Source organism: Microcebus murinus, chromosome 13 (genome assembly GCF_040939455.1).
Source record: "Microcebus murinus isolate Inina chromosome 13, M.murinus_Inina_mat1.0, whole genome shotgun sequence".
Lineage (NCBI taxonomy): Eukaryota > Metazoa > Chordata > Mammalia > Primates > Cheirogaleidae > Microcebus > Microcebus murinus.
The window spans coordinates 83,981,331-83,995,609 of NC_134116.1; the positions used below are offsets into that span (position 1 = coordinate 83,981,331).

At 49.7% G+C, this 14,279-nt stretch overlaps 1 protein-coding gene across 5 annotated transcripts in view; it reads left to right on the forward strand.

Annotated features, from left to right (window-relative positions):
* The window catches only part of SLC9D1 (solute carrier family 9 member D1), a 42,192-nt gene extending 28,113 nt beyond the window's left edge, over positions 1-14,079 (forward strand). For 4 of the 5 annotated variants that reach the window (XM_076009610.1, XM_076009612.1, XM_076009609.1 and 1 more), the window contains 6 exons: positions 619-736; positions 5,177-5,372; positions 5,998-6,148; positions 10,156-10,235; positions 11,048-11,310; positions 13,431-14,079. In XM_076009610.1, the coding sequence (XP_075865725.1) occupies positions 619-736; positions 5,177-5,372; positions 5,998-6,148; positions 10,156-10,235; positions 11,048-11,310; positions 13,431-13,443 (821 nt within the window). In that variant the 3' untranslated portion in view covers positions 13,444-14,079. The remainder of the gene's footprint in view (positions 1-618; positions 737-5,176; positions 5,373-5,997; positions 6,149-10,155; positions 10,236-11,047; positions 11,311-13,430) is intronic. The other variant, XM_076009613.1, reaches the window with a different exon arrangement.
* Positions 14,080-14,279: the final 200 nt, after the last annotated feature.

Consider the following 14,279-nt stretch of genomic DNA (forward strand, 5'->3'; position numbering starts at 1 on the left):
CCCAACCGTTGTGCTGCACGCTTGCTGTTGTCAAAAAGAATCCATTTTTCATCACACGTAACAATACGGTGTAGAAATGGCTCGCCTTTATGTAGTGACAGCAAAGAAAGACAAGCTTCGAGGCGATTTCTCTTCTGATGCTCATTTAATTCATGCAGAACGCCCATCTATCCACCTTCTTTACCTTGCCCATTTGCTTCAAATGGTCCAATATTGTTGGAATAGTGATGTTAAACCTTGCTGCTGATTCATACGTAGGTTGAGATGGATTCACTTCCACTACAGCTTTCAGCTCATCAATTGTCCACCTTGGTCTCAGGTCGCCCACGTGGCTCACTTTCAAGGTTAAAATCACCAGAACAGAACTTCTCAAACCACTGATGCACTGTGTGTTCATTAGCCGCATCCTTACCAAACATTTTGTTGATATTTCGAGCTGTCTGTGCTGCACTGGTTCCATGATAGAGCAAATATTCAAAAATAACACGAATTTTTGACTTATCTAGGGTTTCACAAAAATTGCTTTAAAAAATGTGAAAGATAATCAGAAGCCGAAATGTTGGCTCAGGACGTTAGCTCGCGGCGACCCTGCGCCTTCGGTCCCTTGTCTCCCCGCAGGCGACCTGGACTACAGCGCCGTGCTGCTGGGGGTGCTGGTGACCCAGGACGTGCAGCTGGGGCTGTTCATGGCCGTCCTGCCCACGCTCATCCAGGCCGGGGCCGGCGCCTCCGCCAGGTAAGCCCCTGCTGGGCGCGCCTTGTTGCTCTGGTTAGAACCGTCTGTGTGAAAACCCTACCTAGTACCTTTTCCAGAGGTGTCCAGAGCTCACGTGGCGCAGGCTCGTGAGCACAGAAGGGTGTAGGTTACGCCGTGTGAAATACATTCTGAGGGTGCCAGTGAGAAAACTCACACAACTGGGAAGTCTAGGTGCCCCATGAGGTGTGAGGGGGAATCGGGCACAGGACTGAACACTCGGGTTTGTGCTAAGCAAATGCACCGTGATTTATGCATACAAATATTGTGCCTTAAGTATCTCCAGAGGCTGCATTTATTACGTCTCTTGCAGTGAGGGTGCAACTGGGCCAAAGTTGGTAGACTTTTTGGAAGTTTCTTTTGGAACCAGTTTGAACGCTAAGACCTGTCTCATGTACTTTATTTCTTCCTTTCTGATCTGAACGCTTTGGGTTTTTTCTTGCCCTATTGCACAGGCTAGAATTTCCAGCACTGTATTGAGCAAGATCACGTGAGAGGGCACCTTGCCTTCCTCTTGACTGAGGGGTGGTTCACTGTCACCACGTAGCACCACGATAGTTGTAGGTGTTTGTAAATATTCTTTGTCAAGATGAGGACGTTGCCTCATTGGCTGGCAGTGTTTATCGTTTTGTTGGGTGCTTTCTCTGTACCAGTTGATGTGGCCATGCACTTTTTCTTCCTTGACTAGTTGACATGGTGGATGGCGTTGATTGAGCTTTGAAAGCTGAACCAGCCTTGCACACCTGGCATAAATCCTATCTGGTCTAGGTATATGATTCTTTTTATACATTACTGCATTCAGTTTGCTCATTTATGGAGGATTTGGGATCTAAGTTCATGAGAGATATTGGTGTGTGGTTCTCTTTTTTTACGTACACTTTTTATCTGGGTATTAAGAGTCATACTAGGTTCATAAAATGATTTTGGGAGTATCCCTTCCTCTTTATTTTCTGGAAAACATTATATAAAATTGATATTAATTCTTCTTTAATGTTTGGTGGAGTTCATCAGTAAAACCATCTGGGTCATGAGATTTCTTTTGGGGGAGTTTGCTTAAGTTGCAAATTTAACTTGTTTAGTAGTTACAGAGCTATTAAAAGTATCTAGTTCATGTTGTCGAGTTGTGGTAGTTTAGCTTTTAGAGGAATTGTTCCATCCTGTGTCAGTCAGTTTTGTGTGTATATGGCTGTTTGTAGTATTCCTTTATCGTTTTAGTATCTGCAGAGTCTGTGGTGATACCTGTTTCATTCCTGATGTTGGTACTTTGCATCTTCTCTTTTTCCTTTGTTAATCTTCCTAGGGGTTTGGCGATTTTATTATTCTTTTCAGAGAACCAGTTCTTTGTTTCATTGATTTTTCTCTATTTTTCTGTTTTCAATTTCATTGGTTTCTACCCTTGTTTTTTTTGTTTGTTTTTTTTTTGAGATAGAGTCTCACGTTGTTGCCTAGGCTAGAGGGAGTGCCATGGCGTCAGCCTAGCTCACAGCAACCTCAAACTCCTGGGCTCAAGCGATCCTCTTGCCTCAGCCTCCCGAGTAGCTGGGACTACAGGCATGCGCCATCATGCCCGGCTAATTTTTGTATATATTTTTAATTGGCCAATTAATTTCTTTCCATTTATAGTAGAGACGGGGTCTCGCTCTTGCTCAGGCTGGTTTCGAACTCCTGACCTTGAGCAATCCACCCGCCTCGGCCTCCCAGAGTGCTAGGATTACAGGCGTGAGCCACCGCGCCCGGCCACTACCCTTGTTTTTATTATTTCCTTCCTACTGATTGCTTTGGGTTCATTTTTCTGCTTCTAGGTTCTCATGGTGTAAACGTAGATTATTTATTTAAAATGTTTCTTCTTGGCCGGGCGCGGTGGCTCACGCCTGTAATCCTAGCTCTCTGGGAGGCCGAGGCCGGCGGATTGCTCAAGGTCAGGAGTTCAAAACCAGCCTGAGCAAGAGTGAGACCCCGTCTCTACTATAAATAGAAAGAAATTAATTGGCCAACTGATATGTATATAAAAAATTAGCCGGGCATGGTGGCGCATGCCTGTAGTCCCAGCTACTTGGGAGGCTGAGGCAGAAGGATCGCTGGAGCCCAGGAGTTTGAGGTTGCTGTGAGCCAGGCTGACGCCACGGCACTCACTCTAGCCTGGACAACAAAGCGAGACTCTGTCTCAAAAAAAAAAAAAAAAAAAAAAAAAAAAAAAATGTTTCTTCTTGTGTAAGCATTTAGTACTATAAATTTCCCTTTGAGCATGGTTTTAGCTGCATCTCATATATTTTGATATGTTGTATTTTTATTTTCATTCTAAATTTCCTTTGATGCTTCCTCTTTGATCCATGGACTGTTTAGAAGTGCTGCTTAATTTCCAGTCATTTGGAGATTCTCTGTGGCCTTTCTGTTACTGGTTTCTAGATTGACTCCACTGTGGTCAGAGAGCACTTTGTATGGTTTTTAGTTCTGTAAACTGTCGAGGTTTGTTTTATGGCCTGTGGTGAATGCTCCAGAGTCACCTGTGGGAAATGTATATTCTGCTGGTGCTGAGTGGAGTGTTTTGTGTGTGTCATGACGTTGTCGGGCAGTGAGCTTCTCACATGCATGTGGTGATGCTGGTGTGAACAGACCTCTGCTCTGCCAGCCAGACCTGCACGTGTATGTTCAAGTGTCATTATTCATTAACAAGTATTAAGAATGCACTTGTCTGTTAGCTAATGAATGGATATACACAGTGTGGTATATCCACACAATGAAAGGTGATTAAGCTGTAAAAAAGAATGCAGTGCCGATTCATACTATAGTGTGAATGAGCCCCGAAAACAGGATCTCAGTGAAAGAAGCCAGACACAAAGGCCGTATACTGTGTGATTCCATTTGTATGAAATACCCGTTGACAGGCAAGTCCACAGAGACCGAAAGTGGATTAGCGGTTGCCAGGGGCTGGGCAGGGCAGTGGGTGGTCGCAGGTGCAGGGTTTCTCCTGGGGTTGCCAGTGTGTTCTGAGTTCGACTGTGGTGATGCCTGCGTAGCCCTGTGAGTGTCCTAGAAGCCGCTGAATTGTGTGCTTAAGTGGGCAAGTGGTGTGGTGTGTGAGTCGTGTCTCAGGGCTGTCGAAGTTAGACGTGGTGTTTAACCATATGCAGGAGAAAATGAGTGAAGAGGTTAGAAACATACATACAGCAAGTTTCAATGCTTTTCTCCTGGGAGACTAGTAGGTCTATGATGATTTCCCCCTAATATATATATCTATACACACACACACACACTTCTCCATATTTCAGGAAAACCTCTCTTCCAGTTTTAATAACCAGGCAAAATTTATATTTAAAAAATCTAAGAAATAAAATCAGTGTTCTCCTTGTCACGCTTTAGTCAGAGTTCATCTTGACCTTTCCCACGGGAAAGCGAGCTGCTTCCCTCCGAGCACCGCCCGGGCCGAGAGCAGGACGCGGAGGCCGGTACTGAGGAGCTGGGCCCAGCTCTGGCTCCGGCCGGCAGCCCCAGCACTTGGGGAGGCCGAGGAGGGAGGATCGCTGGGGGCTGTGTGGGGCTGTGGTCGCACCACTGCCCTCCAGCCTGCGCGACAGAGCAAGGCCCTGTCTCTAAAACAATGAAAATAACAAAATGAAAAAGAAAATTGGAAAAAGATATTTATACACATACTAAATAAAGAGGGTTATGTTTCTATTTTGCAAAGATGCCTTATACATTAGTGAGAAAATATGAGTGGGCTGGACGGGTTGGCTCATGCCTGTAATCCTAGCACTCTGGGAGGCTGAGGTGGGCAGATCGTTTGAGCTCGGGAGTTCAAAAGCAGCCTGAGCAAGAGCGAGACCCCATCTCTACTAAAAACAGAAAGAAATTAATTGGCCAACTAAATATATATAGAAAAAATTAGCCGGGCATGGTGGCGCATGCCTGTAGTCCCAGCTACTCGGGAGGCTGAGGCAGGGGGATGGCTTGAGCCCAGGAGTTTGAAGTTGCTGAGAGCTTCGGGGCGCCCGGCTCGGGCGCAGGGACGTCCTGCCACAGGCGCTGGCGTCCTCTAGTCAGGTGGCGAGTGCGGGGCCACGGCGCGGCTTCCAGGGTGACTGCGTCCTCGAGGGACGTGGGGCCACTCCTGGGGGAGCTTCCCCGCTGGCGTCCACTGACGCAGGGCGGCTGCCGGTGGGGTCTCACCTCCCAGGAAGTGTTGTGCTTGCGGTGAAGGACCGATTGCACACAGGCCACCTTCCGCGTTTGATTTAAGTAACTTAATTTCTGAAATTAGTGTGACTCACGGGTTTTTCTTTAGCATTTGAAAATAAAAATGTGTATGATTTGGGCGATTTATCCTGTAGCATGTTAAAGAAAAAAGTGACAGTCACTTTCTTGTTGAGTTTCAGGGAAAAATGTCGAGGCAGTGGAGTGACGTGTCCATCTCTTCCTCCTCAGCGTGGCGGTGGCGGTGCTGCGGGTGCTGGTCTTGACCGGCCGGATCCTGTTCTCGCTGGCCGCCGTCCTGCTCGTGTGTCTCGTCATGAAGACGTACCTCGTGGGACCGTACTACCGGCGGCTGCACGCGGAGAGCAAAGGGAACAAGGAAATCCTTATCCTGGGAATATCCGCCCTCATCTTCTTCATGTTGACGGTAATTCTCAAATCCTGCCGTTTGTGTGGTCTGGTCTGTCGCCCGCCTCCCTGAAAGCTTGTGATCAGTGGTTAAAATAGCTCAGGCTGGTCTCGAACTCCTGACCTCGAGCAGTCCGCCCGCCTCGGCCTCCCAGAGTGCTGGGATTACGTTCTGAAAGCAATGTTTGGTGTCCCATGATAACCGGGCGGTTAACGGTGCAGCGTCTGTTGCCGTCCGCATGTGGCGGGCTGGGAAGGCTCGCTGTGGCAAGCGGCTTCTCGCGGTGGCCAGGACGGGCTGGCCGTGCACGACCCTGAGAAGTGCCCTGGGACGCCGTGGGCGGGCGCGACAGCGACGTCCCCATGCGCTTTGTCACACAGCCCGGCCGCGGCACTGCGGGCGTTCATCCCTGAGAAGCGGCTGTGCTTCGGTGTGAGCACCTCCAGCCGGTGACTGTGAAACACGCGGCCCGTGCGGCCCGCATGGTGAGACCACGCAGCATGCGGGTGGTCTCGGCCATGTACCGCGTGAAGTAGCCGTTCCCTGGGCCGCGTTGCAGCACGCCACTGCGTGTCTGGGAGCCACGGTCCTGCAGGGTCTCAGGCAGCTGCGCGTGTCCTGTGTAACACTCAGCTCCCTCCAGGTCACGGAGCTGCTGGATGTGTCCATGGAGCTGGGCTGCTTCCTGGCCGGAGCGCTCATCTCGTCCCAGGGCCACATGGCCACCGAGGAGATCTCGTCCTACGTTGAGCCCATCCGGGACTTCCTGGCCATCGTCTTCTTCGCATCGATAGGTCGTCTTTCCTCTTCTCGTTACAGTCGTGTCTGTCATGTGCTTGCAGACTGGGTCTGTGATGTGTGTGTGCACGCTTACGTTTTATACAGCATAAAGTTATTTTAAAAACTAAGGTTGGGCTCGGTGGCTCAAACCTGTAACCCTAGCACTCTGGGAGGCTGAGGCGGGAGGATCACTCAACGTCAGGAGTTCAAGACCAGCCTGAGCAAGAGCGAGACCCTGTACCTACTAAAAAAGTAGAAAGAAATTAATTGACCGACTAAAAAAATATATATACAAAAAAACATTAGCTGGGCATGGTGGCGCATGCCTGTAGTCCCAGCTACTCGGGAGGCTGAGGCAGGAGGATTCCTTGAGCCCAGGAGTTTGAGGCTGCTGTGAGCTAGGCTGACGCCACGGCACTCACTCTAGCCCGGGCAATAAAGCGAGTATCAAAAAAAAAAAAAAAAAAAAATTAAATGTGTTCCACGTATCTCAATTTGGATTGCTAGTGGCCAGAAACTATTGCACATTTTTCTAGTGCGTGAGGAGAAATCTTATTTTAAAGGAGGGAAAAGAGGCCCCAAGCCCACGGATCAGTGGTGTGCGTCCCGAGTTGATTGGCGCTGAGGGGCACCGTGGGTGGGCACTGCGGTGGTGTAGCCACTCAGACTGACGCGTCAAAGTGGTAAGTTTTCAGGAAATACGAATTTTGACACAGAACCCTTAACTGGAGCAGGTCCAGGCTGCTGCTCTGGAAACCTCCGTGGTCAGGGTCTCTGGAGCAGCAGGCTGGAGAAGGAACTGGACAGCGGCAAAGTCACGTGGACGTCCGGTGCCACGGTCTCTGTCCACGCAAGCACGCCCGCCGTCCAAGACGCTCCCGCACCGGCCGCAGGTCCACAGACTCAGCGCAGCCCCTGCAAGACTGAAAACCGAGCAGCTGATTTGGAAACGCTCCCAAGTGGTGTGAGGGGCCCCTCAAATAGCCAAGATGGTCCCAGAGGGAAAGCCCGAAGTCGGGCGCACCCTGCACCAGGTGGAATAGGCCCTTCCACCGGGGATTTGGGAGCTAGAGATTCTTAGTATACAAGGTAGCGCCGTGCTCAGTGCGGCCTTTGCTGACATTTGACCTTCCTCTTGCTGTCCCTCCTCACCGTCCTCTCCCCGTGCCCCTCCTGACTCCCACGTCAGTCCACACCCCTGCTGACCCCAGCACCCCCCAGCTTTCCCCTGCTGACTCCCCTAGTCTTTGCTTCAAGTCTTTAACTCATTTTGATTTGATTTTTGTATTTGGTGAGAGATTGGGATCTAGTTTCACTCTTCCTAATATAGTTGTCCAATTTTTTTAGTACCATTTATTGAAGAGATTTAGTACCATTTAGTACCATTTATTGTCCTCATTGTTATGTTCTTGATGCATTTGTCAAAGATGCATTGGTTGTAAATGTGTGGATTTATATCTGGGTTCTCTGTTAGGTTGTGTTGGTCTGTGTGTCTGTCTTTATGCTAGTACCATGCTGTTTTGGTTATTGTAGCTTTTTAGTGTATTTTCAAGTCAGGTATTGTGGTGCCTCTAGCTTTGTTCTCTTTGCTCAGGATGGCTTTGTCTATTCTGGGTCTTTTGTGGTTCTATACAGATTTTAGGATTTTTTTTCTATTTCTGTGAAGAATGTTATTTCTTTGTATTTCTTGGTATTCTTGGTATTTGGATAGGGATTGCACTGGATCTATAAATTACTTTGGGTAGTGTTGCCATTTAACAATATTCTTCTAATCCACAAGCATGGAATATCTTTCTGCCTTTTGTATCATTTTCTATTTCTTTCATTATAGTTTTATACTTTTATTTGTATAGATCTTTCTCTTTGGTTAGATTGATTCCTTGGTATTTTGTATATTTTGTAGCTATTGTAAATGGGATTTCTTAGTTTCTTTTTCAGATTGTTAGCTGTTGGTGAATATAAGTGCCACTGATTTTTGTATGTTGATTTGGTATTTTGCTACTTTACTGAATTTCTGTATCGGTTCTAACATTTTTTTGGTGAAGTCTTTAGGTTTTTCTGGGTGTTAAGACCATGTCGTCTGCAAACAAGGCTAATTTGACTTCTTTCCTTTCCAGTTTGGATGTCATTGATTTCTTTCTCTTGCCTAATTGCTCTGGCCAGGACTTCTAGTATTATGTTGAATAAAATGGGTGAAAGTGGGCATCCTTGTCTTGTTCCGGTCCTTAGAGGAAAGGCCTTCAATATTTCTCTGTTAAGTGTGATATTAGCCATGGGTCTGTCATCTATGGCCTTTATTATTTTGAGGTCTGTTCCTTCTGTACCCATTCTGATGAGGTTTTTATGATGGAGGGCTACTGAATTTTAACAAATGATTTTTTGGCATCTGTTAAAGTAATCACATGGTTTTTGTCCTTGATTCTGTGGATATGAAGTATGTTTATTGATTTTCACATGTTGAACCACCCTTGCATCCTAGCATGAAGCCCATTTGATCATGGTGAAGGATCTTTTCAGTGTGTTGTTGAATTCTGTTTGCTGGTATTTCGTTGAGGATTTTTGTATCTGTGTTCATCTTGGCCTGTAATTTTTTTTGTTGTTGTGTCCTTGTCTGGTTCTGGTATCAGGGTTATTCTTACCTCATAGAATGAATTGCAAGTGTTCTCTCTTCAATTTTTTGAAGAATTTGAATAGAATTGTTACTAGTTCTTTGAATGCTTAGTAGAATTCAGTGGTGAATGCATCAGGTCCTGGGCTTTTCTCTGATTGGAGACTTTTTGTATTTTAAAGTTATTATTCTCCCCCTCCTACACAACTATTTTGTTTTTCTTTTATATTTTAAATTTATTTTTCTTTTTTATGTAATTAGAGATGCTTTCCTACAGCTGTGATCTCATTGCTTGTTATCGATTTGTTGAGGTTTTCTGTTTCTTCATAGTTCAATCCTGATAGGTTTTGTGTCTAGGAATTTATTAATTTCTTCTAGGTTTTCTAGTTTGTTGGCATTTAGTCATTCACCAAGGTCTCTCATGATGTGTTGTATTTCTAAGGTCTCAGTTGTTATGTCTCTTTTTTCATTTCTGATTTTATTTACTTGATTTTGCTCTTTTTTCCTTAGTCTATCTAAAGGTTTGCCAATTTTATGTTTTCAAAAAACCATCTTTTCATTTCATTGATCTTCTGTATTTTTTTTAGTTTCAATTTCGTTTATTTCAATGTTCTGCCACTGGGCAGACAGAGGGCCTCAGTGGGCGCCATGTATGTCCACGAGTGGTTTCCAAGTGAGCCGGTGGGGCCCCAGGAGTTGCCTCAGGAACACAGAGAGAAAAAATATTTAGGGAAAATGTTTCCTGTTGTTTTTCCAAATGTCTGAGCCAAACAAAAAAGGAAAAGGAATGTTGGCAACAAACGTCCCCTTGAGCGTGGCACCCGGTGCTGTCAGGCTGCACAGATGGGCTCAGGGCTCGTCTGCATCTCGGCTTGAACACTCCGTGGAGGGGAGCAGGCTGAGCGCCTCCAGGCAGCCCGTTGAGCCCTCTGCAGTGAGCCCTTGGAGGGCGGGGGCTGGGATTGCACCAGGACCCACGGGCTCGCTGCATTTGCTGGTCCTTTTATGAGAGCACTTGCAAGAATATGGGACTTTTTTTTGAGACAGTTTCACTTTGTCACCCCGGGGTAGAGTGCCATGGCGTCATCGTAGCTCTCTGCACCCTCAGACTCCTGGGCTCTAGTGATCCTCCTGCCTCTGCCTCCCCAGTAGCTGGGACTACAGGCACCACCAAGCCCGGCTAATTTTTCTCTTGTTGGCAGAGACGGGGGTCTCGCTGTTGTTCGGGCTGGTCTCAAACTCCTGAGCTCCAGCAATCTTCCCAGAGTGCTCGGATTGCAGGCGTTTAGTTCTTTCATTGCAACGAGCTTCACGCACACTGAGGGCGCAGCCATGCCCTTGGGAGGTGGGTGTGACCTGGTGGGAGTGTGTTCCCAGGCTCGTGAGTAACCTGTCTGCCCTGTGTCTCAGCAGGGCTCCACGTCTTCCCCACGTTTGTGGTGTACGAGCTGACGGTGTTGGTGTTCCTCACCCTGTCGGTGGTGCTCATGAAGGTAAGTTGGGCCTGGTGGAGTCCATGGGCCTCTGGTCTCACGTGCTGCACGGCTGAGCCTCCTTCCTGGGGCCTGGTGTCCAGCCGTGAGCGCAGCATGTGTGGGGAGCCCAGGCTGCCCCGTGTTTGGGGAGGACCGTCCGCGGGGGCTCTGCCTCTCCCAGCCGCCTCCTGCCCACATCCTGGAGGAGGCTCTTGCGTGGCGGCTCGACCGCTGCAGGGAGGCAGGTGTGGGTCAGGCTCGGGGGCATGGTGTCAGTACCATCCGTTGTCTTGGAATCGCGGATGATGAAAATCGGGAATTCCCAAATGTTGTGATGGGAGAAAGTCCTTTCTGGATTGAGATATGCCCTTGGGTTGTGACTTGACCCTTGTGCCCGATGCCAGTGTAGGTTGTAAAGGCCTGAGACTGGCATCGGGCACTTTCCTTCTGTCTCTTCTCGGTGACCACAGACTGTCCAGTTGCCTGTGTGAGCGTGTAAGGTGTGGCTACCTGTTCAGTAGCCATCTGGCTTTCTGGATTGTGAAATTTGGCTTAAAATATTTCCATTTTAAGGAGTCACAATCTCTGGCAACTGTTGGGGTACCCCAGCAGCTCTGGGCTGCTTACACCAGAGACATGCATCTGTCTTATTTTTAAAATTTCCATCTTGGATGCTACGTAATAGTCAATATTTAATACTATTTGGGGTAAAGGCTTGTTTTCTGCTAATGAACCAAAATCCTGAGTCTGCCGCCTTCTGTGTGGACTTACTCCCGATACTTTGCACTGCACGGTGCCTTCTGGGCACCTGCCCTGCCCGTGTGTGTCAGCTATCCGGGAACCGCCGTGGCATCCCGATGATGTCCGTCCGTGTCTGCTGTTGCGCGTCCGGCCGTGGCTGGGCCGTGCCGCGCCCGCGCCAACGCGGCGGCCGCTCTCGCAGTTTGTTCTGGCAGCGCTGGTCCTGTCGCTCGTCCTGCCGCAGAGCAGCCGGCACATCAGGTGGATCGTGTCCGCAGGCCTCGCCCAGGTCAGCGAGTTCTCCTTCGTGCTGGGGAGCCGTGCGCGGAGGGCCGGCATCATCTCCCGGGAGGTGAGTGCCCGCGCGTCCCGGCCGGCTCGGGGGTCGGCCCTGCGGGTGGGCGTGTGCCCGCGGGCCTCACAGCCCTCGAGGTCCAGGCCTGTCAGCGCAGCGCCCGGCCTGGCCTGGAGCCTCTGCCGTGGCGGGCGCGTGGGGGCCCGCAGTCTCTGCCCACACGCACGGAATCCTGCGGACCGCGTTACCGGGTAGTCCTGCCGGAGCTCTCACAGTTACCTCTTACGAGAGTTAGAATCAGGGTGCTCTGATACCAGTATTCCCTGTGGAGAGAAAACTAATTTTTTTTTCTTTTTTTTTGAGACAGAATCTCACTCTGTTGCCCAGGCTACAGTGCCGTGGCGTCAGCCTAGCTCACAGCAACCTCAAACTCCTGGGCTCAAGCGATCCTCCTGCCTCAGCCTCCCGAGTAGCTGGGACTACAGGCATGCACCACTATGCCCGGCTAGTTTTTTCTATATATATTAGTTGGCCAATTAATTTTTGTCAATTTTTAGTAGAGATGGGGTCTTGCTCTTGCTCAGGCTTGTTTCGAACTCCTGACCTTGAGCAATCCTCCCACTTTGGCCTCTCAGAGTGCTGGGATTACAGGCTTGGGCCATGATGCCCAGCTAGAAAACTAATTGTTTAAAGCTCAGCTGCTGACTTGTGTATTAATAACATCTGAGAGACATGAAACACAAATGTGGGCTGAGGGCTCTATAAAAGCTACTGTTAACGAACAACACGCTGTGACATGCTGCACGCACAGGGTGAAACAGTTGCCCCTGTGTTCTGTGCATGGAGGGGGCAGGAGCAGCCTTAGCACTCAAGCATAGGGGATGTGGTCGATGCAGAGTGGATAGGCCCGACAGGCTCCACCGAGACCAGGCCGGGCTGCCGGCTGTGTGGCTCGGCGTGGACCTGTCTGCTCTGCAGCAGACGCAGGATCCGCCCCCAGGAAGCGCAGACTCCGGGACACGGCCCTGCGATTCCTCAGGGCTGGCCACGCCTTCCAGGAACTGTGCAGCGTCAGGCATCCACATCCAATGCTGTCTCACCTGTGGCTGTACCTGGGTGTGGCCCAAAATGTAGCACTGGACTTCTGGTTTGCGGGTGTAGCCTCTAATGTGCACCGTGCAGGTGCCCCTGCCGACCCCAGTGTGAACAGGCTGGGCCTCACACCGCGCAGGAGCCCCTGCCGACACCCAGTGTGAACACGCTCAGCCTCACACCGCGCAGGCGCCCCTGCCGACCCCAGTATGAATACGCTCTGCCTCACACTGCACAGGTGCCCCTGCAGACACCCAGTATGAACAGGCTAGGCCTCACACTGTACAGGCGCCCCTGCCGACACCCAGTGTGAACAGGCTGGGCCTCACACCGCGCAGGCGCCCCTGCAGATGCCCAGTGTGAACAGGCTGGGCCTCACACCGTGCAGGCGCCCCTGCCGACGCCCAGTATGAACAGGCTGGGCCTCACACCGTGCAGGCGCCCCTGCCGACGCCCAGTATGAACAGGCTGGGCCTCACACCGCGCAGGCGCCCCTGCCGACGCCCAGTATGAACAGGCTGGGCCTCACACCGCGCAGGCGCCCCTGCCAACACCCAGTGTGAACAGGCTGGGCCTCACACCGCTCAGGCGCCCCTGCAGACACCCAGTATGAACAGGCTCGGCCTCACCCCGCGCAGGCGCCCCTGCAGACACCCAGTGTGAACAGGCTGGGCCTCACACCGTGCAGGCGCCCCTGCCGACGCCCAGTATGAACAGGCTGGGCCTCACACCGCGCAGGCGCCCCTGCAGACACCCAGTGTGAACAGGCTGGGCCTCACACCAGGCAGGCACCCCTGCGGACGCCCAGTGTGAATAGGCTGGGCCTCACACCGCGCAGGCGCCCCTGCAGACACCCAGTGTGAACAGGCTGGGCCTCACACCGTGCAGGCACCCCTGCCGACGCCCTGTGTGAACACACTCGGCCTCACACCGCGCAGGCGCCCCTGCAGACACCCAGTGTGAACAGGCTGGGCCTCACACCAGGCAGGCACCCCTGCGGACGCCCAGTGTGAACAGGCTGGGCCTCACACCGTGCAGGCACCCCTGCCGACGCCCTGTGTGAACACGCTGTCTCTGTGTTGCAGGTGTACCTCCTGATACTGAGTGTGACCACGCTCAGCCTCTTGCTGGCCCCTGTGCTGTGGAGAGCTGCGATTATGAGGTGTGTGCCACGGCCCGAGAGACGGTCGAGTCTCTGACCGCGCGGAGCTGGCGGTGGACCCTGGGCCGGGACCTCGGCGGGCCGGGAGCACTGGCTGTCACACTCCCTTGGGCCTTCTTCCTTGGAACACAGGAACACCCAGCAAAGACACAGTTTCTCCTGGCTTTTGGGGATATTCCTGTCGAATCGTAGAATTTTCAGAGTAATTTATTCGTAGTTAGTTCATTATTCGCAGTAGAATTACAACACTGTATTTTACAAATCGCCTTGAATATTTTGCCTGGACGTGCCTTTTTTCTGAAATTATTATTAACTTTCTATTGTTAATTCATCAGTTCATGATTCTTTTGGTAAAGAAGAAAAATTAGCTTTTTTAATTTATTGTGCAGCTTTAGTATTTTAATCTGTTCATCAAATATTTGTTATTAAACATTCCTGTAAAATGAAATTTTAATTCTGGCATTGAGTTTGGAAACTTACTTTGATCCTTAGAGCTGTGTTTTCTAAAATGAGACAAATATAGATGCTTATTTGCCTTTTATTTTGACTATTTTAAATAAAATACTTTCCTGTCAATTTCTGTTAGGTGTAATCACTCTTTAAATATTTGGTTTTGAATCGTAAGAGTATGCATCCTTTGATAAAAATCATTGATGATTGGAGTATAATTAATTGAAATTTACTGAAGATCTGTTTTAGTAAGTTTTGTGTTGAGTTAATCTTTGCATAAAATCTCAGCCAATTTTTTTTATTAAGATGATTGCTACAGCAC